Source organism: Passer domesticus, chromosome 10, assembly GCF_036417665.1.
Source record: "Passer domesticus isolate bPasDom1 chromosome 10, bPasDom1.hap1, whole genome shotgun sequence".
Taxonomy (NCBI): Eukaryota; Metazoa; Chordata; class Aves; order Passeriformes; family Passeridae; genus Passer; species Passer domesticus.
This window is the reverse complement of record NC_087483.1, coordinates 17,932,332-17,959,469: the sequence shown is the minus strand read 5'-3', so window position 1 is coordinate 17,959,469 and position 27,138 is coordinate 17,932,332. Positions and strand designations below refer to the sequence as shown.

At 38.1% G+C, this 27,138-nt stretch overlaps 1 protein-coding gene across 8 annotated transcripts; it reads right to left on the bottom strand.

Annotated features, from left to right (window-relative positions):
- Window positions 1-2,092: 2,092 nt before the first annotated feature.
- CMKLR2 (chemerin chemokine-like receptor 2) lies at window positions 2,093-27,020 on the bottom strand. 8 transcript variants are annotated; one of them, XM_064434150.1, is made up of 7 exons: window positions 19,724-19,742; window positions 18,916-19,030; window positions 18,198-18,390; window positions 15,500-15,647; window positions 15,303-15,416; window positions 11,219-11,368; window positions 2,093-4,962 (listed from the first exon to the last, which is right to left on the bottom strand). In XM_064434150.1, exons 6-7 carry the CDS (start codon window positions 11,239-11,241, stop codon window positions 3,900-3,902), a joined length of 1,086 nt encoding a protein of 361 aa, XP_064290220.1. In that variant the 5' UTR covers window positions 11,242-11,368; window positions 15,303-15,416; window positions 15,500-15,647; window positions 18,198-18,390; window positions 18,916-19,030; window positions 19,724-19,742; the 3' UTR covers window positions 2,093-3,899. The 8 variants fall into 8 exon arrangements, with proteins under 8 accessions (XP_064290220.1, XP_064290224.1, XP_064290223.1 ...); XM_064434154.1 differs by lacking the exon at window positions 11,219-11,368 and having other exon boundaries at window positions 2,095-4,962; XM_064434153.1 differs by lacking the exons at window positions 11,219-11,368; window positions 15,500-15,647 and adding an exon at window positions 7,035-7,367 and having other exon boundaries at window positions 2,095-4,962; window positions 15,303-15,445.
- Window positions 27,021-27,138: the final 118 nt, after the last annotated feature.

Below are 27,138 nucleotides of genomic sequence, written 5' to 3'. Positions count from 1 at the left end.
GCTGGGAAACATTTGCACAGGAATTACGTGGAGTTTTGTGTGCTGACTGACACAGCGAACGCTGCTGCGGAGGGGGCGCTGCCTCCCGGGGGCGCTGCGAGCCCGGCGGTGCCCCGGGCGTGGGACGGGAGCTGTGCACGGGCTGCAGGCTCTGACCCACCCCACAAACGTGTGCTCGTGACTGAAACTAACAGCTGGCAGTGCAAGCACATTAAAGGATATAACAAGTAGTGAAATTAACAGCAGTTGGAGCTGTTTACTCAGCTCCAGATTGGTTTCTAGGTTGATTTTGACATTTCTTTTAGCGAGTGAAGAACCAGCAGGGATAAATCCCAAAAACTGTCTATAGGAATGATACAAATGTAGAAGCTGTCAAAGTTGTGAAGCTTCTAAACAAATTCATAATTTTATGCCTTACATTGGACTGGAAGGATTTATTGCAACCATGAAATGGAATCCTTTTATGTGCCTCATTGGTCACTGGGAGATGAAGATGCCCAGTGTCCGAGTCTGACAGCTGCATCTTAAGTAACTCTTTTTGTTGGTTTTTTTTTCACAGAGCATCTGTGTGGTTATCTGGCACAGCAGGTCCTCTTTCTCCTTGTTTAAAGGTCTGCCAACTTCAGATTATGTAAGAGCTTTGTTTGTAATTTGTCTCAGAAAAAAATCTGTCTGCAAGAGGCTTAAAGCCTGGTTCAAGATCTGAAAGTGAGTATTGTTACAGGCTCACTTGCCACCTTCCATAAATCTGATTCCTAAACAGTACCCTTTTTGTGGCAATTCTCTAGCTGTTGCTTCTGCTGAATCATGTAGCTTAGTTTTACCAATTTTGTCATGGTGCTGTTAAAAGTAAGAAATTGCCAAGCACCATATCAGGCAAGCAAGTTATTAAAAATTCTGCCTCAAAAGTACAGGTTTTATTATCTTGGCCATCACTTTCTCTGACCTCCCATTCAATGTGCTGCTTACCTTGATACTCTTTTCTTGGCTTTCAAATTAAAGCCCTAAGTGGATAAAAAGGTTTGACTTATAGATGGTAACTTTGTTAAAATGCAGCACTGAGTCATCCATGTGACCTGCCAGACTGGATTTTCGTGTGCTACATTTATGCTTAGCATAGGCATACAAACTCTTTGGTTCTTGAGATTTCTTATGTGTGTTGAGTTTTGGCAGGGTTTTTTGGTTTTTTTAATCCTGATATTAAAAAGAAATTTGCACAGAAACAAAAGAAACAAAAAAACCCTAGGGAGCACAGTGAAAAAATAGGTAGGTATGTGGGCAAGATTATTTTGCTCAATCCACACATATTTGTGTTAGGTGTTTTTAGGTGGTGTTTGGGTATGTGCTGGCATATTACTGTGTCATTGTGCCTGTGAAAAACCAGCACCCTGGAAAAAATGAGGTAAGTGTCCCTAGTGCACCCATAACAGAGGGATCAGGAGAAAATTCCATTAACTTCAATATGTCCTATACTGGAATACTGGGAAAACAGTTTGAACAAAACTAATCTACATAAAAACCTTCAGAAACACAAACTAGAGAAAGTAACTAGAACCTGTCCATTATGAAATGTGTCAATAGCTATTTCTGTAGTATCTCTTTGCACGATGACACAGGTTCCTTTCCTTTTTCTGGCCATTTTTTCCATTGTGGTGAGTCAAATGAGTGTTCCTCAGTCCAAGCAGCATAGAATTGTTGGCATTGTTTTGGAGACTCTTTGGAAACAGAAACTTAGAGCATTATCTGTTTTGTTTAGATATCTTGTATTACTCTTGAGGAAATGATTTAGATAATTCTGTAACTGATCTTGGTGTGAACAGTAGCAGTTACATTGCACAATTATTTATCCACCTAATGCCATAGATCAAGGCTGATTTTGGCTTTTTTCAATTCTAAATTCTATCCTCTGTCTTCCCCCTGTCTGCTTCAGGCCACACTTTCTGATCCTTTATGCAGGATGGGAAGTATATGCTCCCCCATTTGAAAATCTGCCTCTGTGCTGTACACAGGAACATGTGTGTGCACACAGCTGAAGAAAGCTGACATGAACCTTAATCCCATAGTAGAAAGGGCCAGGGCTTGATTTCACCTTCCAAAATCATGGGAAGGAGCTGTTATAAGAAAAACCAGTCACCACACATTGCTGCTAAGAAAAGTAAATGAACATAATCTTTGGAAAGAAGAAAATTTTATTACTTCACTTGGACCACAGCCAGGAGAGTACATCATTCTTAGAAAGATGTCAGGGAACATGTGAAGAAAAACTGCAAAATGTTTGATTTAGGCACATATAGCAGCATGGTGCCAAAATATTATGATGAGCAACTATGTACCAGGCAGCAAATGACTCAAAGGAAGAATGCTGCTTACCAGCTTTTCAACCCAAAGGGGAATACACTGAAATTCCACTGATCCTGCCTGACTCTCAGACTCTGGAACCAGAGCCCAAAGAAATAGTTACACACCACAGTCAGGCTGTTTCTATTGTGCAGTTACCAATACTGGATGTGATCATGCATATATGTATTTTTTATACAAAAGCAAATCTATTTACATATAAGGCCTCAATTATAGCATAAATGCTACTGTGTTGGCAGGCCATATAAACTAGGTAAATTATCTGAAAGGCAGTTTTATTCTCTACGCCTAGGCCAATAACTAGCAAAAAACAGTTCAAATTTATCCAAAGCTCGGTGCTTTTGCTTTCAGTAGAGTTTTGTCCCACATTCAACTGTTTAATTAAGTGGTATTGCATCAGAAATTGGTTCGCACCACATAACATATATATATATATATATATATTTGCATTGGTGCACGTGTGATTCTGCAGCAAGCAACATGTTGGAACAGAATACAGCATAACTGGGACTGCTTCATCTTTCTTATGGGAGTGGACTCCATTTCCTGGATGAACTGTCTTGCCTCTTATTTGGAAAATAAGTCCGAATTTGGCTACAGACTTGTAACAGAATACTGATGAGTTCACTCCACCCATTTTATAAGCTTAACATTAAGGCAAACAAAATGTTATATTGTTTCTTTACCTTTGCTTGAAAGAGTAATAAAGAACAATCAATGGTTGTTTGTAGGACTAAACCTCTGTAGGACTAAAATTTTAAACATAGAAAAAGAAGTGTGGCACAGAAACTGTAAGAAATATTTTCACTAATTCTTTGCACATTTCAAATAAGCCAAATACCTCTATGAAACATCAGCTCAGTATTTTGCACCAAACTGGTGCTAAAAATACAGTAAAGTGACCCAAAACACAGGGTCTCCTGTCTTAGTTTTGAGTATAAGATAAAGAACACTGGAGAAGACAGGGGTTTTTTTTTCCATAGTTTTCTTTTTTGACAATAGACGGCAGCAATTCGGTGTTCTCCATCTTGGGATTCTTCTCCAGGTGCAGAGTGGAGCCACTGATAGCTTCATTTAGGTGAGATGTAGCCAGGGGATTCCTCCTTGGGACAGTAGCAGGCAATCAGGAGACTCACGACCCAGAGATGTACAGCCACAGCCTCTTGGATGAGAATGCCTCCATTAGGAGTTGTACCAGCAATGGCAAGGTACATACTTTTATTTTGTGTTCTTTCGATATCAATGAGGTATGGAACCACAGCAAACCAACAGGACCACAACAACAGTCCCCAGCAAAAGCCCAGTTAGAGTAATTCCACCTATGCTGATAACTTTCAGTTCAGGCTGTATGTGCATTGCAAGGGCACACATTCAAACCACGTGTCCCTTAAAAACCTTTCCATTAAAGCAGCGAGTGCAATTTAGCCAGCTGTTTACAGAAAACTGTCAATGCAAAGATACACATGTGACTAGCACATGTGAAGTGAAGAACAGCTGCAAATCTCCTGTCAGCTCCTGTGGAGAGCTGCTGGCAGGAGCAGTCAGTGGGCAGTTTCGCAGCAGCGCGCGGGCGCGTTGTCCGAGCTCCAGAGCTGCTCGCTGACCGTGCCCGAGCGGCTCACCTCCCGCAGGGCCAGCTTCAGCACCTCCGACACCGTGCTCCTCACCTGGGCTTGGAACTTCTTGCTAATCAGAACGTAGAGGATTGGGTTGAGGCAACTGTTGATGAAACCAAGGCCAGTGGAGAGGGGAATGCCATCCTGCAGTAAGTCATGCAGGTTCTCATCATGGTGAGCAGACAGTTCCACAATGCTGAATATATGATACGGTGTCCAGCAGACAAAAAAAGCTACAACTACAGCAGTGATGGTCCAGAAAAGCCTGCTAGAAGTCAATACAGTTCTCTTCTTCACTTTGACAATCAGCAGTGAGTAGCAAATAACCATGGTCACTAGAGGAAAGAGGTAACCAAATGCAAGCCTCACCCAAATGAGAATGTGATGTGTCAGCAAAATAAGTTCCTTGTCATGCACATGGAAGTTGTTGTAGCAAATGGTGACATTGTTGAGAACTGTAGCTGTGTCTCTAAAGTATAAGGCAGGGCCACCAATAATTGCAGCTGACATCCAAATGACCCCACTCAGAAGGAGGGTGTTCTTTACAGTCCTGTATTTGTAGGAAAAGACGGGGTGGACCAGGCGGATGTAGCGGTCAAGGCTGATGAATGTCAGGAAGAAAACACTGGCAAACATATTAAGTAGTGCAATGAATGAGTTCATTTTGCAGAGCCACTTCCCAAAAGGCCAGTGGAAGCCCATTGCCACATATGTAATATAGAGGGGCAGGAAGAGAACAAAAATGAAATCTGCAATGGCCAGATTCAGGAACCAGAGTGTGGAAACAGATTTATCCCACTTAAAGCCCATAAACCAGATGACAATGGCATTACCTGGCACTCCCAGCAGAAATGCCACACTGTAAAAGAAAAGGGAAATAATATGGGCAATGCTGAGGGAGGACTGGGGTGACTCATCTTCCTCAGACAGATCGTAGAAATAAGAGTAGTTCTCAAAATCTTCAAATGTCATGTTGCAGAGTGGCTTTCTGGGGAAGAAAAGAATTGAAATGGTCAAAGGAGAAATATTTTACTGCACTGTAAATACTAAACTGTAATTCTTTCAAGTTTTTGATCATAAACCGAAATCATTGCCTTAGTTTGGCAAATCTGTCACCTTTTATCTGTCAGTTGCTTGCACAAAACTCCTGAAGAAGTTTGGTCACAGGCATTTCAAGAAATGTTCAAATCAAAATGGAACTTGAAATCTTCAATAAGTGTTTTCCTTACATTAATTTCTTAACAGACAGCGCTGAGCTCAGTATCACTGATAGATTTCTAGGAGACCAGACACAAAGTTTTATTGAAGTATGATTGTGCTATTCTTTTCTGGTCAGGTTTTGTACTTTACTGCTCTGTTCCTATGTGAAGCAAGGTTTATGGATTATATCTGTCTAAAATCAGAAGAGCATTAGACATCTATGCAGGAAAAAAAAAAAAATCACTTAAAATGCCAGGACCATCTTCTATAAAATTTCACCCACCACCCTGCCTCAAACTGTAGTTAACAAAATGACAGACGGCGATTTCTCCAGCAACTAAAAGTTCATGAGTTCACTCATCTTTTTCATGTATGTGTTTGTATCAAGAAATTATTACTTTCAGGCCCATTTAACATCTTGGATTTCCTTAATACAGCAAAGAATGTAGAGAAAGAAATGTATAGAACATATTGCAGGGAAAATACACACTATGGTGTTCTTCCACTAGTGAGCTGAGAAACAGGTAATAGATGAAAGAAAGTGAAGTTTCCCATGAATAAAAAACACATTGTAAGAGCTATAAATGAAAATAGTTCTGTGTCCTTTTTTTTTCCTTAAGATAGAATTACAGAATTTTCTCAGTTTTCCTCTCTTACAAAAGCTTCTGGAACTTGCAAGTACAATGTGATTTTTCACATAGAAATTCTGTGGGTAGGAGGGAAAGTGAGGGGGAGGGAAAATGGAATATAAACCAAAACAGAGGGGAAGAAAGAAATTAATGGGAGGACGGGAAACAGAGTTTGAACAACAGAAAGAAAAGCAGTCAGAAGTTATTTCACAGTATTATTTCACAGTGTTTAGTTTGCAGTGCAGACAAAGCTGCAACACATCACAGGTAGCCACAGTCAGACAAAAGTCTCTGCAATGATCAAAACAATTATTCTGCGAAACTCTGTCATCATTTACAGCTGAATATTTTGGCTGGACTCAGCTGCACTGAAGACCTGTGCCTGAGAGCAGTCAATTAGCTGTACTACAGTTTATCTTACTGCTAAATTTCTGAGTGCTCTCTCCATCCCTAAACCAAAATTCAGCCCGTGCTTCTGGAACTCAGCCCTGCATTCCTGTAATGCCATTAATTACAGCATGCTAGGGACAACCCAAGAGGGGTCTCCAGAGCACACTGCCTGCACAACCACATCTGCAAGCTCGTATTCCTGCACTTACCTTTCCTCCAAAAAGTAATTCGCCCAGTCTGAAAGGATTACTCACAGCGCATGTGCACACGCATTAGCAGGATTAGACTTCCCATTTGTAGATGGGTAGACAGGGAAGGGAAAGAAAGGTTGTGTAATTTTATATCTCTTGATTAAAAAAATATGTAGTAAGAGTCAGCACAGCCTGTTCTGTCAAGAGGCTATGATAGCATTTGTGATTTACATCAGGCTGAAAGAATGTTATTTGGTTTGCTGTCCTGATGAATGATACTTATTGGGCTGCATTTATGTAATTACATGCCCCTTGGGGGTGGATTCTGCATTAAATACCACCACCACCCATCTGAGTAATTTTTTCAAACAGCTTAACAGCTGCTGAGAGAAGAGTATAAACATGGAGCAGTACCATTAACATCTGGAACATTAGATTTGGACAGTTTCAGAGGGCAGTCAGGTTAACAACTGGATTTTTAAGTGGGTTTGCCTATACAAAAAACTGTACCTTCAAATCAAATTTATGCATCTAAACAAAAAAAATTTCCAGCTCCAATGACAATGATAAACATTTGCCTACTGCCCAACAATGTTAATTTTATATTTAGCATTTTAAAATTCATGTATCGCAGGAGAAAAAACACATACCCAAATAAATGCCAAATATTTCCCAAGCCTCCTGTAGTTTAAAACTCCAATGAAAGAGCACACCTTTAGAATGCACTTATTTTTCCAGGCTTATATTTTTCCTCCTCTCTAACTCTAGTCTTCAACGCAGTGAGTCTTCTTTAGCAGTGGGAGTAAAAAAGCAGAAGGAACATTGTTTACCACTGCTCCAGTGCACAGATGCTGAAATTAGACTTTATGGCTAGGGCTCAGAAAAGACTGCCAATTACATTTGCAAAGTCCAGAAACTTATACTTGTGACATTGAGATATATGAAGCGCTTCTATAGCAGGACTCATGGTGTAAAGCCCTGTCCTGAAAAAGATAAGCAGTAGGTGATTGTCAGTGGAGTTATACTGGATTACATCAATGAGGACACAGATTGTTTTCATTAACCATAATTCAGCAGGGATGTTTCTCTGTGGTCCTGAAACACATTATCTCTTAATACATTACTCTGAAATTAATAAATTTCCAGAGTCAAAAGTGTCTTGCAGTTCAAGTCTAGGTCTTGTGAAGAAATCTAATTGTATTCCTTACTCTGTCACCAATTTCCTGTACGATCTTTGACAAATGGCTTGCTTTCCCAAGCTGGACAAATTCTCATGAATGTGTTTGCAAACTGAGGCTCAGTAGAGAAAACAATACTTTCAGACAGCAGTTTCTGCTTGGCTTTAAGGCAACTGCTAGAAAGGGTAAGGGAGGTTTGGTGGAGTTCACTGGCTCAGTGTCTGCTGGTCTGGGGAGCCAGTGCATGGAAAACATTTTTCAATAAACAGGAAAGTGTGGTTAGGGGCCTGCCAATAAGCATTGGGAGCAGCCACAGGTTACAGAACAGTGTTCTATTGCATATGGATTAATATAACCGAGTTTAGATTTCATCCTGTCCTTTTTTAAAAGTTTTATTTTAAATAGTAAACACCCTGTGTAAAGTGTACGCTCAGCAGTTGTTTGACAAGTCCATTCCTGTTTGTTGAGCCACAAGCAGCTCTGAAAACTGAGCCTCCTTGATTCACTTGCTTAATTATGAAAACAGTTGACCAGGAGGTTTCATTTCCTGTCCTCTTCTGTAAAACAGAAGTTAATTTCTAAATGACAGGATGTCTCTTGGCACTTTTAGATCTTAGGAGAGAAAGCAGAATTACTAAGAAATACAGATAATCAGGAAATACTTCTAAAATATAAAGCCACAGAACTGCTGGGAAGAGACTTCACCAAGTGTTGCAGGAACAGTCTTTCTCTGACTTTCAGCAGGGAATTACAGACTTGGATCTCAGTTGACATATTCGCAGCTTTCTACTAAAAGTACCTAGAGTTTGTGTCCTCTGCCACTATTATAGCTAAACCATAATGACAACTTGGACAAATGATTGGATCTGCCTAAAAATAGAACAGCTCTTGTCACACTAAGAATGGCCTTAGAGTTATGACATGGGACAGTACTTTGGAACCTATTCATGGCTATGCCACAAGCATCCTGTTTGACCCCTCCACACCTCAGCCCTGAGGTCAGTGCAACAGCTTTGGAATTAAATTGCATTGGGCTTTCAGTCTAAAATAGAAGAAAACAAACAAAAAAGTTGCAATTTCCATCCACTTCACTAGAAGCAAAGTCCTCCTGGGAGTTCAAAGTTCCCTGGGCATCACACAAGTTAGGAACTAACTGAATTACATTGGCAGTCTTTACCACAAATTCAAGCTCAGCCCACACAACCTCTCTCTCTCACATTTGGTCCTCATTACTTTTGAATTTTACAGAAAGGTCAAAGGGAAGAGTTTATTCATTGTCCATGTTAGTTAAAAGTTAACACAAATATTTGAGTGGTAGTCCCCAGATCTATTTTTTCAGTGTGACAAACAGTGTTAGAGCCTTTAGCCAGCTATATTGGTTTCAGAGGTCACAGTAATGGGTGCTGACTTACTAGAAAATTATGGTTTGGGGAGTTGGCTGTCTCAACAGTTCAGTTCATAGAGGGAAGACGTTACACAAACCCTTCTATCAATGTCTTTTGGAACAACTCTGAGCACATCACATTCCATGTGTGTTATCTGTGGCTAAAGGAAAGCTTATTTGATTGCATCACTTCAACTTCTGTCATTTGCAAGAGTCAAAAGCTGGAGAACAGCTGGTTTCACAAAAGGTCACTTAGAACCTGCTTGTCATATTGTGGCAGCAAGTTTAGCCAGGCATTGAATTCATCAGTTTTTTCTTGGAACTTTTGAGGTGACAAATTTTGAATTTATCCAGCTTCAAAAACATAAACATGAAATCCACCTGTAGTTTATCTGTAAAGTTCAAAACTCTGAAGGCTGAGCAAATTCATCAGAGGTACACATGTATTTCTGGCAAACATTTTACAAAGACATAGGATAGATCTGAAAACACACAAGGAATACTGATGAAATTACAGACTGTCATTGATTCACATTTCTCCCTCAAAAGGACAAAGCCAAGATAAGACTTGCCTTTATGCAGAAACTTTCCTATAGCAGGTGCCTGATACACTCATACTACAAAACCAAATCACAGCTATGCTACAGAATAAGCCTAAAGCTGGCCCTGCAGACAAAGCCACTAGGAGCATTTTAAGGTGAGGAGCATTTTAAGCCGGTATACACAAAAGCAGAATCAAGGCTTGTGTCTATGTTTTCTCTTTCACAGGCACGTACACAAACAATTGTCTTTTGACTATCCTTTTAATGGTGATTAGATATATGGTAATCTAGTTATTTCATGTGTCATCCTGAATTCAATAATGGGTCACAACAGATACGACATGTGACTGGAAATGTTTTTGAGCCACAATATAGATGTATTTGTTCTAGCAGATAAGGAAGGAATGCAAATAACAATCATTCTCCATTATGTCTCTCAGCAAAGCAGTGTTAGAAATGTATTTGCAATGTACTAGCTAGACACGTCCTAGAACTTAGGCCAAAACTAACTTTCTTCAAGCACGGCCAAACCCAACCCTGTTAGTCATAACACACCACCTCATCTGTGGTATTGAATCCTTTGACCAGATAATAGCCTGATAACACTTCACACAAAGTGAGTGCTACAGGATTAACAAACTCATACAGCACAGACTCAGTTAATACTGGTAAATCTACAATTTCAGACCAGCAGTTTTGCCAACACAGAAATGTTCAACAAAAAATGGAAAATCCAACTTCATATCTAAATAAGGCTGCTGTAGTAGGAAAAGTACCACAGTAGTTCTGGCCTGAATATAAAATATCTTCCAGATAATGGCTACAATTGAGCAGTGCCCTATTTCCACAATCAGAGACCTGATAAATGTCTGCAACCAGCAACTGCATATCATTGAAACTGATTTATTTTCAAGGTGATCCCAAGCACCAAGTCTTCCATTCCCAAAGATGACAAAGAAACCCAGACGTCCCCAGGATATGCATTGGTGAAAGGGAGGGCACTTGATAACTCCATAGTCAGCACTTGTTTCTGCTCTTATTCTCTTCTGCTAATAAAGACAAAAGTAAGAATGTAATTTTTAATATTTCTTTGGTTGGAGTTGCTGTAGCCACTGCAAACCGTGTAACCATAAAAATCAGAGTCAGGAAAATGACTGGTCATAACTGTGAAACACTTAAAATTTTTTTCGAGAAAAAAAATTAATATTCTTACAAAAAAAATAGACATTTAGCTAGACAGTGACACTTGAGATTTTACAATTGCCTGATGTATTGTATGTGCCAGCACTGCCAAAGTATTAACATAACCAGTCATAATGCTTCAGTATTCACAGCCCTTACTGAAGTGAGGTTCAAGTGAGAAGTATCATCAGTCTGGTTTACTGTAGAATGCTGAGAATGACCCACAGGAAGTCTCTGATCAAACCAAGTGCTAAATCTAGAGTCCCTGCCTAGTGGCTCAACCACAGCCCTATCCTCCTTTCTCAAACCTGGCACTGTCCCTTCTCTCATGCTGAAGAACCACAGCTTCACCTCTGGGAGACCTTTTCCTTCCTGAAGGGAGGCCCCTTCTGTGCCATCATGCTCATTGTGGTGGAGGAAGGCAGCACTCACCTGGGCAGCCCTTGCTGCTCCTGCTCTGTTTTCTCACAAGGAAGAGAAACGCAGCCTGGATTTGCACCCTTTGCTTGCCATCCCCACTGCTGTGTCTCAGCAGTCCCAGGACATACCTCAGAGCCAGCAGGTACACCATGAATCCTACTGGCTCTGAGCTAACACACGATCAAGTGTTGTTCCATGGAAGCTTCACGTGTTTTCTATTCCTCCTCAAATGCCAGCAGGATTTTCTTTGGCTATAAGCCACCATAACAACTACATACCTAGAGCAACAGAGATATCTGATTTAAAAAATGTAAGTGCTTCAGCTTTCCAGTGACTGGACTGATGGGATAATTAATGCTTGCATTTCTAATTAATTATGGCTTTTTAAGGTTTTCATGCAAAAAACACTTGGAATTTTTACTTTGCAACTGTTTCACGTATTTGTGATGAAAGAATATTTTGACTAGCATTCATGTGATCGTTACATGATCATGCAGCTCCGAGCATGTTTTTTAAATGCTTGTACTGTTTCAACAAACACATGCTTTAACCACAACTCCTCCAAACAAAAAATAGTAAAGTGAGAGTAGAGGATACAGAGTAAATGCAGAGATTTTTTTTTTCTGCAGTTGACTCAGCAGACTAATTAAGCCAATTAAACATATGTTAGACAACAGCTATTCAAAAGGTATTGCAGGTAACAACAGGTCATTACAGAAAAAAATCCAAAGTAACATTCTCTCCAGCAAGATACAAAATATCTACTGAATAGCAGATAAAAAATAGGTTACAATCTGCTGTATTTGCAGTCCTTTTACCTAGAAGAGTTAAAAAATAACTCAGAGAACCACAACTTATTCCTCTGCTATGCCTTCTGATGTCCTATTAAATTTCACAGATTAATTTCCTAGTCTTTTTTTACAGTATGCTTGGTTGTGTACTGCCCTCTAAATTAATCTCTATTTTCCTAGGTTTATTCTACCCCTCAGCAGTTTCTTCTAGCATAAATGTAATATTTCTATGCTTGTATTATTCTTGACACATACTTTTGCATGGGTATATCAGAACATCCAGTTCCAAAATACTGGTAGTACATATCTTATCAGCTGGAATGTTTTGGATAACATACTTTATTATGTCCTCACAGTTAATATACTAGGGTCATTGCATACAGTAGATTAAGGGTGTCTACTCCTGTATCAGTGTTATTCTAATTTTCCTACTCACACAAAGCCAATTTTTTTTTTTTTTTTTTTTACTTTAAGATCAAGTCTATAGTAAGTACTGGCTTTATTCCTGCAAAACTGAAAAATTCACATTGTTAAACACAGTTTTGGGAGGACTGGATATTTATCCATTTCCCTAACACGGTATTGAGAATAATTCCAAGCACTGTTAGGAATAGATGGCACCTGTGATTAAAGTGTTAAATTAGGAGCTTGGAAATACTGGTTTTACAGGCTTCCCGTATTACCTTTACAAATCACTTCTCACTTGACTCTGCCAGATATGGTACAACACCCTCAGTTAACAGTACTCGGGTTTCTTAAATGGGCAATGGTTCTTAACATCTCCAAAATATCTCATGAAAGTGATGTGGGGCTGAAACTCATTAAAAGGGCATCACTAGAAAGAAGAGATGGGAGTGTAGGAAGTGGCATTACATTGACTGTACAGGACTTACCACACATCACTTTCTCTGTCTGCTCTAAAAGGCCTCACAAGGGAATAAAGCTCGTGTGCCAGGCTCACACTTGCTGAAAGAAGAAAGTATTTTATGTTGGGAAAGTACCCAAAGGTCCTAGTCCTGAAGATCAAAGCCTCGCAGGATCTAGGCACTATAGCAAGTAATGAAAGACAATTCCTGCTTTGTTTATAATTAAACAGAATAAACACATACAAGAGTAGGAAAAGGAAGAGGCATATTTTGCCCTAAGCCAAACAGTAAATTTGAAGGTAAAGTTGGGAGCAGAATAACTTGCCAAAAGAATAAAGAGGCAAATATCTTCAGTGGATAGAGGGAAAAGATTCTGGTTCTTCATACTTGTGCCTTTTGATTCTTGAAATACATCCTTCAAGAAGTATCAGAAAGGGACGAGAGAGCCTGGGTAGAGGAAGAGAAGTAGGACCAACAAGCCAGCAGGAATTCCTTTTGGAAAAAAGCAACCATGTGGATTTTTGCTCCTGCTTTAAGGCCCCCAACCCCTGAAACATACTGAAGATAGAAAGAGTACAGAAGTAGCTGAGCTTTCCTGGAAATACTATATGCTACCTTTGAGGAAGGACACATAACTTTTTCTTTTAGTCCCAGGAGCCCCAAGCACACGGTAAAAGTAAAAGCAATTGTGAGAGAGCTCATGTCCACATAATGGCATCTCCCCTCTAGGAGCAATGTCTCTTGGACACTGCCTACCCCAGCCACAGCAGCCCCTTTCTTCTGCTAAGAGACCACAAGGAACTGCTCCTCACAGTCAGCTCTCTTGTACAAAGCCAGCCACAACAGAGCCCAGCACTGTGGTGAAACTGCTAGCTTCAGACTGAATGAGCACAAATTAAACCATTATCAGAAGTAATGACTGCAAATTAGCCAGACAAGCAGCCACCACAGTAAGAGAGACAGCTGAACTGCTGGCACATTCCATAAGACAAAATAAATAAATAAGCAAATAATAAGACCATTCAAAGGATTACAATCCCCTGGAAACCTGGCTGCTGCTTAGTGCTTGGAATAACAGAGTTATTAATTCAAAATGAATATCGAATAGCAGATCACAAACTTCAAGTGTCTGTTAAAAACACAAAGAGAATAAAATTCTTTAATGCAACTGGCTTTATTAGGAAACAGATCTAAGTTTTCCTCTTGAATCAATTTATCAATATAAATGATAAAAAAATAAACAAAAAATTGAAGCATTTCAGAAGTTGCTCATTTGGTTGTTAGCAGAAAAAGAAATTCTTAAAATGAAAAGAAAGAATGTATAATGCACAGGACATAGAAATTGCTTTATTTTGATCAATATTTATCCTCTGCTCTCACCCATGCAGTAAAAATCTGTAATCAGGTCCTAACTAGAAACCCTTAGACAGAGCTTCCCTGACTTTCCACAAAGGCAATTAGAGAATCCAAACCATAAATTCATTCTCCAGAGTCAAATAACTTCCACTGTGCCACAGTCAAAGAGATTCTCAGTTCAAGAGAAGTGGACTCACTTACAGCATATAAAAAAATCCCTAGGACTGAAGTAAAGTTGATAGAACCTCTATCCTGTCTGTCTGGCATAAGATGCTGATAATGCTTTAAATTTGGCCAGAAGTTTCAGTGACATCAAACAAAATTAAATTGGGTTATAAAAATATTTGCATTTCCCAGTTCTGAGGCAGAACAATAGCACTATGGTAGTGAAAGTAAGCTATCCTACCACAAGTAAGTTAATCCTGAAATCAGTTTCTACAAATGTCCTCTGACAAACTACTTTACCTTGACATACTCTGATACTCTCAGTCACTGTCTTCTCCTTAGCTATGAATTAATAAGCTTTTTATATTATTCAGTAATTTTATTTTATTCAGGTAGAAATCAAATGTGTTTTAATTCACAGACAATGTTCAGTGTATCCATGTTTTCCAAGTCCACAAAAACAAATCTGGGATATTGTTTGGCTTGCAAGATCACATCTAGAAAGGCAATAGGTGACAATGACACTGTTATCACTAAGTGTGAATAGCAGGTGGAATTTATTCCTGTCTCATTATGTGGTAGCACACAAGGCTTCAAATCTTATTGTCACTTCCAATACACTTACTGAAAGCTAGATCCACATCCTACCTTGTTCCACAGTGGTTAGGGAAAACACACACACTTTCCAGTGGAGGTCACAGAAACCTTATTTAATTCTGCAGAACTGCAATTCTTCAGAAGTATTCTCTTAATCTGTTATTCAAGTACAAATTATTTCCAGTTTCTGTTCTAGAATCTGTCCAGATCAGAACTGATGTATTTTTAACTAATTATACTGGAAATTGCTATAGCTATAGAAGACACACTATCCCTGAGCAAATAAAAAATTAAATCCAACACACTAGGGAACACAGAGGGGAGAGAGAGATTTAAGTCAGGGTCACTTACCATTTGCTGACAGGGTAAAACTCCTTGGTGTGTGTATTAACATATTCAAAAGTAATTAAAAATTAAATTCACACACATTTTCATACCTTTTCTTGGTGCTGGGGTGGTTCAAAGTAACCTTTGAAGTAAATCAGTATCACATTCTTTCTTCCAAGAAGCTCTTTTAGCCGTTATATGCTATTCCACCTTACAACATTTGCCTGCAAGTGTTGTTGCAGCTGTAGACTCACTATTGAGAAGGGAAGGGAGAGAAAGATCTTAAATATAAAAGAGTTTGACCTACCTTGCTTAGTTCTTTGAAACAAAAGGCACTGTAAATCAGGGATCTGAGCTCTGTAGCAGAAGGAAGAATGAAATGATCTGCAGAGTTCAGAGTCACTTCAGTGTGATTCCAGCTGCTTCACTTGGCCACTGCCTTCCCTCTAATAAAGCTGCAGAATGATATAACGCCGTGTTTGTTTTCAGCTGAGGAAGTTGTTTCCAACTTCCCTTGGTTTTCTAGACCCATTTTTGAAATATTGCCACACTGTATAATCCCAGTATTTCACCAAAAATAAATGTTAGACATTTGAATGAATCATTTTGGTCAGTGTCCAAGCAAGCAACAGATGTGGTGGCTGATGAATGGAAAGAGACCTTACAGTTGTGGGCTGCTTTTTGTTCTGCAGAGGAGAGGTTGAACAGTATTCCTTTGTAAGCACTCTGGTTTATAGAAAATAATGTTGAATGAGCTGAAAGATGTTTAAAAAGTCACACTGAAAGCATCATTTTGTAACTGTACAGTGTGATACATTCATTCGATATTTAGGATTAGAAGATTAATCTCCTTTTGTGTGTAAGAGAGAAGTAAGATCTTCAAAACACTAATTAGTGACTCTCTCTGTCAGTGTAACACTGGCCAGAAATTTGAACTGGATTTTAGGTGACTGGGCCTGACTCCCAGTTCTGTAAAAAGCCTGATGAGGTTTTGTGGCCAGGCCTCATGATCTCCATGTTGTTCAATTTCTCAGTCAGTAAAATGGAAATATTATTCCCTTAGTATCTACCTACCACAGCTTACCTGACTCTGATGTTACCACACTAACCATAGCATTTTAAATCAGCTAAGCATCTGCCAGTCTACCATGCCAGTGCAAACAATAATCTAATAGTGGTACTCCATTGTCACTAATGCAAAATATGTAAGATGTTCAACACTGATTGAATCTAGTAAAGGCCAAATTTTCCAGATAGCAAACCTATTGATTCCAGGAAAAGTTAGAAAGAAAAATCTCCAACAAACTGACCAAGCATCAAAAAAAAAAAAAAACAACAAAAAAACCCAAACAACCAAACCAAAACAAAACAAAAAAAAAAACCACCAACCCCAATACCACCAAAAATACCAAGACCAAAAACCCACGGAAGAGTGAAATGCTTAGTGAGATCAGCTAAACTGGGATTTCAGCATTAACAAGACTATCAGCTCTTAAGCAACTCTCTTTAGGTTCACAGACCACAGATTGCTTTAACAGGAACCAAAAACTCCTTCTAGCAAAACTAGTCTTCTTTGTTTTTCCTCCATGACAGTTCTTCTTGTTCTGCCATTATAACTTTAAACACTGAAAATTATACATGTATATTAGGGTTTTACATGTACATGAGTGGGAAAGCCTCTAATTCCATGAAAGGAGGATGGGGATTATGCCCAGAGCTCCTGGACCATAAGGAAAGGACAGGAGAGCAGGATTCCTGGGAATATATTGGGACAGTGGGGGTTGCCTGAGGAAAGCACCTCATTTGTTTATTTCTTGTATGTTAAAGATTTACTATTTTCTCTAGTCCCTGATTTGTGAATCTTCAATAATAAAAGCTCTTTTTACCATAATTATCTTCTTTTGTAAATGCTGGGATAGGGTAAATAGAGGCACCCTTCAACAGCAGATCTGCTGAGGGTTTTTTCACCTGTAATGGCACATGAGTGTGTCTCTAGATATTTTGCCAAATCTAATTATTGTAAGGCAGTTAATTCAAAGGTTTGCTCAATACTATTTCAGCAGAACAGAAGAGGAAATTAAGAGGTTGATACCCCCAGACATGACCCACAAAAAAGATAAAACCCCCAGCAAACAGTCACAATTTTCCAAATGCTCTTCACCTTCTCGGTGAAGAGAGCATTCTGGAAAGTGCAAAAGATTCTTGCAGTTTGGGGTAGTGAAGGATTGTCCCTAAGGCATTATTCCCCTCACTATAAATTAAAAACCAGTTTGTGATTACTGTAACATATACTGGTGTTGATACCTCAGCTCTTCCATCCTTCAGAATCAAGGGAGGATTAAACCCCACATAGCAATTTTCCTCATCCTTCCTTACCACTGCACCAAATAGGAAATACCAAACACTAAGGGCCCAGAAGTCACATTGCAGAGGAAGATAGAATGAATGGATGAATGAATTCCTAATTCATAGGAAATTAGATTTTTTTCCCCAAGAATAGCAGATTACTGCATTTAAAATAATTTTCTACCTCTCTGTCCTACTGACATTTTCTCCTTTTCTATTGAAAAGGACTTTTGATTGATGAGCAATTACCCAACTTGCACAGTATAACCAGCATAGTAACATACCTGGGAGAAAAAAAAATTAAAAAAAGAAAACAGATTTTTACAGACAAAATTGCATTAAATCAGAAAGGGTTCAGTTTTGCTTGTTTTCTCTTTAGATCTAACTGCAGCATTTTAGTCATATATAGTTTCGATTAATCACAGTGGAAATCTTAAACCCGTAAAGAATGTAAGCTTAGGTTCTAAATATTTCATTGTTTTAGTTCTTTCTGTGCTCAGACACAGTGAAACTGGAATGGTGAGTCACAAATTATATGGCTTTTTAATATACACTTTTTTGCAACCCATTAACCACTGACACCATTTGAGTGTGATCTTTGCAGATAATTTTGTGAAAGTTACATGCTTGGAAGAAAATTAGTGAATAAAAAACAACACCTTGTTTACTTTCATGTCTTCCTTCATGTCTCCTCTATTTGGAAGTTATATTTGTATTTTGCCGTTTTATTTGTGCTTTTTCAACTGGGTAAGTGATCAAAGCCAATATGCCAGAGAGCTCTGAAGAGGGACGTGCATTCATGAGCATACAGTGCACCTGGATCTTGCAAAGCAGGGAAATTCTACTTTTTACCTGATGGAAAAACAACAAAGGAGTGGATTTACATACAGATAACAGACAGTGGGTCATCCAGCAGGGAATAAAGTGGGTCTATTGAAAAGCAAGTTATTTTTAAAAGCATTTCTGATTCTTTGGTCATTTTTTAACCCTATAAAACAAAACAAAAGCACAGGATGTATGGAAAAAAATAAACAGGGGAAAAACTTCCAGAAATGCTTTACTGGTATTAACCAAAGGACAAATTACAAAGCAATTAAAAAAAAAAAAAAAACAACACAAAGTAATTTTTAATTTATCTGGATTGCCAAAAATTGCCTGATAGTTCTGCCAATTATACCCACTGCTGGGACCACTGGATCTTATCAAGTTACCTATTAGTGTGTGCCGATAATCTCAGCACTAATCAACATCCCATCAATGCTCCTTAATTCATTTAAATTGTACAAACCACGAATTTGCAAATTAGATCAAACAAAAGATATTTAGTTTTTCTCAGGGTTAATTTAGGCAGAACAACACAAGAAAGCAACTACTTACTGCTATTTACAGTTAGGTCTTTTTTTAGAAATGTAATTCTTCACTGTTCCTTTGTCCTCACTGTTTGAATACCTCATCGACTGAAATCCACCCTGGGAAGACCGCGTTTAACTACCTGACAATCAGGAAAAGGGTCATTTCCTCCCTTCCTGTGAAACTAATGGCTATTCATGGCTATCCTTTAGGTAAAGCTGTAATGTTTACTTGTGGCTTAACTACCCACTATATCCCAGAGTCAGCAACCGTGACAAAATCCTCCAGCGACACATTTGAACAAACCACCCGATGAAGGAAGGTTGGGCTCATTTAGGCAGGTCCACACCTCTTTCTATACTGATATTAAGGAAGATTTTCATGTACAACACATTGAAGAAATTCAATAATTCTGCAGAAGGCAAAATCTTTCCTCATTACTTTAGTCAGGTCAAAACACACAAGCATATATTGCTATACGTCTACATATCAATGTATGTACATACCAGTTCAAGCAGCAGCAACTCCTGCAAACACAGTCAGCAGAATGTTCAATACCATGAAATAATGAATATCAGATAATAATTTATTACAGTATATATTTCTGTGATGTATGTATTATATGTTATTATATAAGTAAAGTATTATTTTATAATGCATTTTTATATGATACCTGGAGAAAAATACCATTAGAAATACCCTTTTTCCTCCACAGATTTTGTTTTTATATGTGCATTTTTTCTCATTTTCCACAATAAGTAGGAATTATTTTCTACATAACTTTCAGACCACAGGTATTCAAGTACTATATTCATATGACAATAAGAAATTATACCTGCCACTCAGATAACACTTGAAATCCATGGAATTTTCAGTGTGTCTTGACAACCAAGCTTCTGATTTATGTCATTGAGTGCTAAAGATTATATTAATTGAATAGCTAACCAGCCAACTCAACGACAGTATTTTTCCATTTTAGCCAAAGTGCTGTCTCCTCCCATGGAACGGAATGTTAGTGTTTGGAAAATTTATTTCAGAGAGATCTGCAAAGATTAGAGGCACAAAAAAAAGGCTATGCAAACTACAGTTGTTTCACTACATATTCCACAAAATACTTTCATATCTTCAGTACTGGTTTATGGATTAACCAATTTGCTCTTTTTCACCTCACATCAATTACCTGGAACTATAGAGTTATCTCTGTAGACAGGTCTGAGGAGTAAAGCCAGAATTTACTGCACCTTGGATTGAGTCAGATGTCTCAAAATCTGCCCAAAGCCTAGCCAGTCTGGTTCAAAGAAACCCAAAGCACAGGCATGAACTTTAACCACATTTCTTAGGGATTGAGGTTGCCCTACCCACTCAGCATTCAAGTCCCAGCATAATTGTTTACACCTATGCTTACAACAGAGATCTCCTTTTCCATTTAAAGTGCAAAGACTCAGTTTCCACCTTTTATATAATGTGTCTTTGCATTGAAATCCACAAATCTCCAAATCCACAGTTCAAATAGGATTACATTATGATGCTACAACGGGCAAAACTCCTGACCCAAGAGATGCTTCTGTTTCACATTCTGCAGTCAGCTATTAAAAATTCACAGCCAAGTTGCTGAAGACTATTATGATGAATAACAATGCAAAAAGCAAGCAGATTTGCATGAAGGAAACAATCACCAGTTCCTGTGCCTCACTATTCTACAACTGGACTATTGCTCTTGACTACCATGATCACTGAGACACAGCTGGTCTTAAACACAAAAAAAAATGGAGACAGGGAAACTGCAAAGGACACAGAGCAAAACTGAGTGTTGAAACAAAATTTGGGCAGTTCCCTGAAAATAAATGCTAAGGTTTTTAATTGGACAGTTGCTCCTTGCAGTGAGGAATGGTTCCTGATCACCAAGTGCAAAGCTCATGTAAATCAAATCTAAATCAAACTCAATCACCTATAGATGTTCTGAGCATGTTCTGAGATCCTCCTGGTCTGGTGGTTTCAATACATATTCATTTGTATTTTTCAAGCTGCTTTTTATAGTCAGCTACATTTGTCAGTCTATTTTTTCTGTTTAGTGGATGCAAACACGTTTTGTGAAGCACGTGACTCCACAAGGACTTAAGTTATTTATCCATAGAAATGAATGTGAGAGAGGGAGAACCAATGCCAGTTTCTGTCTACTGCTCTGCATTTGTCCTCTCTGATATCAATTTTGCTTCTAAACCCTACCCAGTTCTCAGCCTCTAATGAGTTGGGAGCTGATAAATCCCTATAAACATGCTACTTGTCATAGAGGCAAAGCAAATTTTTAGATGCTCTGAAAAACACTTTGCTAGTTAAGGGCTCAGTGTATAAGTCAACCTTCACTCTTGGCCTTCAATAAAAGCAAAACTACCACCATCTCTAATAAGTCAGCAGTGGACTCAGAGGATGAGGCATAGGACATCACTCTAAGCAAAGAGACAGCTAACCTCCCCCCCAATATTTATTTGTCCATTCTAGTTCTGATTCTTAAGCTCTGTCAAGACACATAAAGGTTAATTTGAAATCCTCCTCACTTTGCAATCTATTTTTAAAGAAGACTATATGACCCAAATTCAGCACTTAGCATGAACTTCAATATGGAATTTACATGAATTGGAAGTCCATATCCTTTACATAAAATGCTAAATCCATGAGATTGGACTCAGAATTTTATGTACAGGATATTTAAGTTGCTACTTGTATTTTAAGGACAAATAGAGTCTTCTGAGAAGAGAAGAGAAGAGAAGAGAAGAGAAGAGAAGAGAAGAGAAGAGAAGAGAAGAGAAGAGAAGAGAAGAGAAGAGAAGAGAAGAGAAAACAGCCACTTCTCTATTTCAGCTTGAGAGACTAGGCAAAGGGAAATTACACTAATTGTATGAACCTTGGGTGTAAACTAGAAACTGAACTCCAATTACTTCAGTATTAGAAACACAGAGGAATAGTATGTGAAATGCTGAAGAAACACAAATCAAATGAAAGGCTTTTTGTTTAAAAGTTCTTTTTCTTCCTTTTAAAATTTTTCTATGAAAACCTCAGTGTTTTCAAACTATAAGAGAAAGAGACTTTTTTTCAAAGGCTAATGTTTTTGCATACCAGCATTCTTAGCCTAAAATTAAGTTTTGTCCTTGGGAAAAAAAACTCAGGACTTCTCTTGTTTAACTTTCTGCTTGCTTCCTGAATAGGATAAAGAAAACTTTCTTTAAATTATTCCCATGGTAAAGCAGAGAGTCAACTTTTTCTCAGATGTAAGAGAATATCTTATGTGGTTTATTGCAGGAACATTAAAAAAGTTTTACATTATTTAGAAGAGCCAGAGCAGAAGAAAATAACACTTACTTAACTTCCTTGGGAAAACATTTTGACCCCACCTTAAACTGCAGAACATCCAGTGACTCAACATAATAGTATATATTTGGAACTCCTCAACTCCTAAAGATTGCGCTACAGACAAGGAAGCTGCAGAAGCATTTTACATTCCATATTATCTTAAATTCATATCCATCTATTTAAAATCAGAAAAGTTCCATTAAAATATATGTATATAAACATTTAACTCAGAATATTAAAAGGGGTAAAAGCTGGCTTGAAACTTCTGGGAGCTTGAAAATTCTTGATAAACAGAATTAATAACCTTCCAAGCAGCTTTGAGAAAATTATCTCTTTGTATCAGAAAGACATTATTGCCTTCTGGAGTAATGGGAATTAATATTTACTTATGCAAAAATGCCTTGAGTTCCTACTATGACAAAATGTGAGGTAGACTATAAGGGAGTATTAGTCATCTACTACACTTATTTAAAATATTTCAAGACACTCACATTGGCATCTGATTAAAAAGCCCCATTCATTTGTTACCTTATCTGTTAATAAAATGGATGGTTTAAAACAGGCTAAAGCAAACATTGTGCTATGCAGATGAGATTAATTCAGTTCTGAGTATAAGTGCATTTCCATCACACTGTTCTGACTGTGGCTAGCACAAGAACCTCTGGTTCATTCATAGCTGAAGGCTCTCAGGCTGCAGAGTCCCCTTCAGCATGGAGGAAATGGAGCCATTTTATGACATTCCATTGCTTCTTCCAGCACATTCATGTCAGAAATTATCATACATTTCCAAGTAATTTGGTGATCAATAATACTTGAAGATATTGCAATTCTCAAGGGTCAATCTGACTACATCAGTCAGATAATTTTAAAATTGGTATTATTTGAAAGTAAATATGAAACAATGGAAAAACAGAATAAAATTCTAAGGAAGAGCTGTTTTTGAAGTTACAAAAAAACTCCATGCACAACATGAAGGTCAAAGAATATCCTGCAATTCATGAGCAGGCACCTACAGGCAACTCCAAGCCTAATTACTGACCTAGACTCTTCCTTTACATCATTACCCTAAAAAATCAGGCAGAGTTATTTTGGAGAGATTAACAGACTGATCATTAACTGAAAACAGAAATTACTGCAACAGTAAACTATTCAGCATTTTATGATGAAAATGTGTTCTCTGAAAACAGAATCCCCTTTAGCATACAAACTTCTCAACTGCTGATTTATTTTCTTTGCATTTTCTTTTAGAACAAAACACTAAAACCAAGTTAATTTAAGCTGATGGAGAGATTCAAAACAACTGCAGCAAAGCTAAGGTATGGATTTGAAATCTAACGTAAGATGATTAGAAGCCCATCATACAGAAACTTTCTGAAAGCACTGGATTTGGATACATTTTGTAGCCGTACTGTTTAAAGCAATCCTTTCAGAGCTGTCTCCTCAGCCGTTCCTCCTGGACGACCTGCCAGCAAATGAACAGCAGCAGCAGTCCTAACAGCAGTAATAAAACCCTCTGGGATCACTGCATCCCAGAATTTTTCTCAGCACTATTATAATAAGAATCTCTAGATTCTGTACATGTATACAGAAATAAAATACAGAGAGCAATTTTAGTGGAAAAAAAAATGCATAGAACCCACAAACTGACAAGGTAAGCCTGTGAAAGCAGCAGCATGGACTCCAAATAACAATAAAAAATAGACTAGAGGAGAATTTTCTTCTAATAAGATATTGGAAAAAGAGTCAAACTGTTTCATATTTCAAGTCATGTTTTAAAAAATTAAGACCTGATTACAAAAAAGTAAAATAATATTTTTAGGAGAAAATTATCAGCCCATGCATTCCAAAAATGATTATTTAAAGCTTTTAAAGCTTCTAAATGGTATCTCAAATTTTTTTTTCTTGGTCACTATCCAATCATGTTTCAATTATTACACAACTGTCAAGCTTTGTGGTTGATTAAACAATTAAGCAATTAAAAAGAAAATTTAAGTCTCAAACTTAATCTTAAGAAGATTGTTCTGGCAAGAAAATGAGAAGCAAAACCAATAACCTCTATAGTATCTTTTAAGTTTTGGAGTTAAACTAATATCCTGCATATTGAGGATGTCTTTATTATTAGCTCAGGTAAGGCTCTTATGCTAAAATCAAAAAACTTTAAATGCAAAACAAAAAGCAAAGTTCAGTTTTTTAATGAGAAAGCAAGCAGAATGCCCATAGTCAGTTTGCCTCCTTCAAAAAAAGAGAAAAAATTGGTTTTGGTTTTAGTTTAGTTTCAGTGCCATATCCAAGTAAATAAAAGAGCATTATTATTTTTTTTAAACATATGTTTTTCTTTCAAAAATGAGAAAAATACTTATAATAAAGAATCAATATGTAATAGTAATCTGTCAATCCCAGAAAACTGTTCAAGAAAAGCAGAGCAAAGACAACAAGAAGCTCTGTTTTGTGAAGAAATTATCCTTGCCTTTTACTCTCATGAGGAATTATTTTCTTTTACTTTAAAAAACCTTATTAAATATCATAGACTTCATAATAAAGTGGAAAATCAGAATACCATACAGGACCAGATAATTGTTCCATAAATCTCATACCTGATACCAGCCAGTGGCCAACATCAGATTTTTCAGAGAAAAATTACTTCTACAATGACTTCTTAGGAATTAAAGGTTTTAATACAGTGCCAAGCACTATGGAACAGCCACTCAACTGTAAAGTTATAAAGATACTTCTTTCCCAAGGTTACTCAGAATGTGAAGTTCTCTAAAATCTACACACATAGTCACTCTGCCTTGTTATAATCCAGGCTAAAACCAGCAACCCATCTTTGGGAACATTTGGCAAAAATGATGCATGGCTCAAGCCCCAGACCTTCAGCTGTCAGTCAGTCAACACTTAGCTCAGATCCTTTGAAGAACTTTACCAAAACAACCATTTAAGGCTAAATTAGGCTTATAACATCAGAATGTATAAAGTACATTTGCAACAAACTAAAAACCTAGCCAAGAATGTCCTGCCAGCTAGTTTTACCAAGCTTGATTTTCTTTCATCACATTCTCTCTTTTTCAATCTGAACCCAGCTGTTGGAAGCAATTTGATGCTCTTTAGGAAAGCGTCTGTCTTTGTTAATTTGTCTTAATGATTTCATAGGTACAACCTTGACTTACATTTGGATAACAGAAAGTGAAACTATAACGAATCAAAGCAAAACTAGAAAGCAACACAGTGATAGGTATGGGGTAGTTTTTAAAATCTGAATAGATGAGTAAAGACACCAACAAAGAGAAAATGTCTAATGCTTAGATCAGGAGAAAGTATAATTTTTTAAGGGGAAGGGAAGTTTGTCAGTCCTACTCCATGTTTGTGCTCATATATGAGGAGTGGCTCCCTAGTGGGGAAAAGGAGACTGAAGGACAGTAATCTCTCTCAAAGCCTTACCTGAATTTGAATCAAGGTGCAACCTCTAGCTCATAAATACAGAAAGAGTCGAAAGCCAAGAAACACTTGGCAACACAAGCCTAAGCTCTGCTATCTTTGAGTGACAGTCCAAGAGATCGAATGTTACATTCTCTCTTGCAAAAATATTCAGGAATATTCTGAGGACATGTTGTATGGCATTATAAGACAGACTGCATAGATTTCTCATAGCTAAAAAGGGCTTCTGTTTCGCATTAACCATTCTGGAAAAGAAACTTCAGTGCCTCAGCTATGTAACCAAGCTTCCTTTGTTTCAATAAGCTATGGAGTTAGCAGAGCCACAGTAACTCACTAATCCTGCCATAAACCACCATAAAAGTAAACTATTTCAGCCTAAGATAACATGTCTATGTATGTGTTTGCCACATGTTTAAACAATGAAGCTCTGCTGACATGCAAGGATTTGGGCACGTGCCTGAGCCTTCCATGCATGCAAATGCTCTCAGCTGAAAGTTCCAGCTTTCCCAAGTTGTGTACTGTACTAGGCAACAAAACATCATCAGCCAACTTTTGTTTTGTAATGAATATTTATTTTTCAGCAAGAAAGATATATTCATAGGCATGCATGTATCAAAAGAATCCGACAGCAACTAAATTCAGCCTTCCTAAAGAGAGGCCTTCTCCTACTCTTCTGTCACGTGAAATTTGTATTGAATTACTTGCTCAGCGTGGGTGGACATTTCTAAGCCATGGTTTTATAATCACATAGCCACACAGCAGCGCCTTTTTACAGCAACCTCTTTAAGTTTGCCACATTACAGTGCATTCAAGATTGTTTTCCCCCCATTGCATAATCCAAGCCTGTATCTGCACCTGTCTTCACACATAAGGGTGTTGTGTTGACTTTGTGTCTGCCCGGATTACTTAGAACACCCTGCTGCTTCAGCATAATGAGAGAAAAATGCAATGGCTGGTTTCCCACAGGAGATGAGATAAACCTTCAAAACCCTACAAATGAAAATAAAAGAACCTGAGGTACGGTCACATTCTTAAGCCCACTTATAAGCGAAGCAGCTCTAGCACTAACTCTGATAAAGTCATCTTTAAAACGTTCTGATAAAACCTACTTGAACAAGCCACACCATGAAAAGCAAACTGCTTTTTAATGGCCGAAAATAAAATAAAATAAAATAAAATAAAATAAAATAAAATAAAATAAAATAAAATAAAGCTTCCGCTTACTTTCAAGTACATGAAATAGCGTGTTTTGAAGGAGAAAATGACTAGTACAGTTGTTGAAATGAAACTTAGCTAAGAGGTTACTTTTCCGTGACCAAAACCACCCTGCCGGGGCTGACAAAAAGACGCCACCCCGAGGTGTTCTGGGGCAGTTTTGCAGCGCCTGAGGCTCTGGGGCTCCGTGCGAGCCGCGCTGAGCCAGCTCCCGCCGGCCCGGCCGCATGGCGGCGGCGGGCCGGGATGCCG

What these genes read in the sequence shown, in the direction of transcription:
- CMKLR2 (XM_064434150.1), bottom strand. Translation starts at nt 11,241, where the DNA reads ATGGTGTACCTGCTGGCTCTGAG. An exon ending in GTGTACCTGCTGGCTCTGAG is followed by an intron (nt 4,963 to 11,218) that starts GTATGTCCTGGG and finishes TTTCTTCCCCAG; the next exon opens with AAAGCCACTCTGCAACATGA.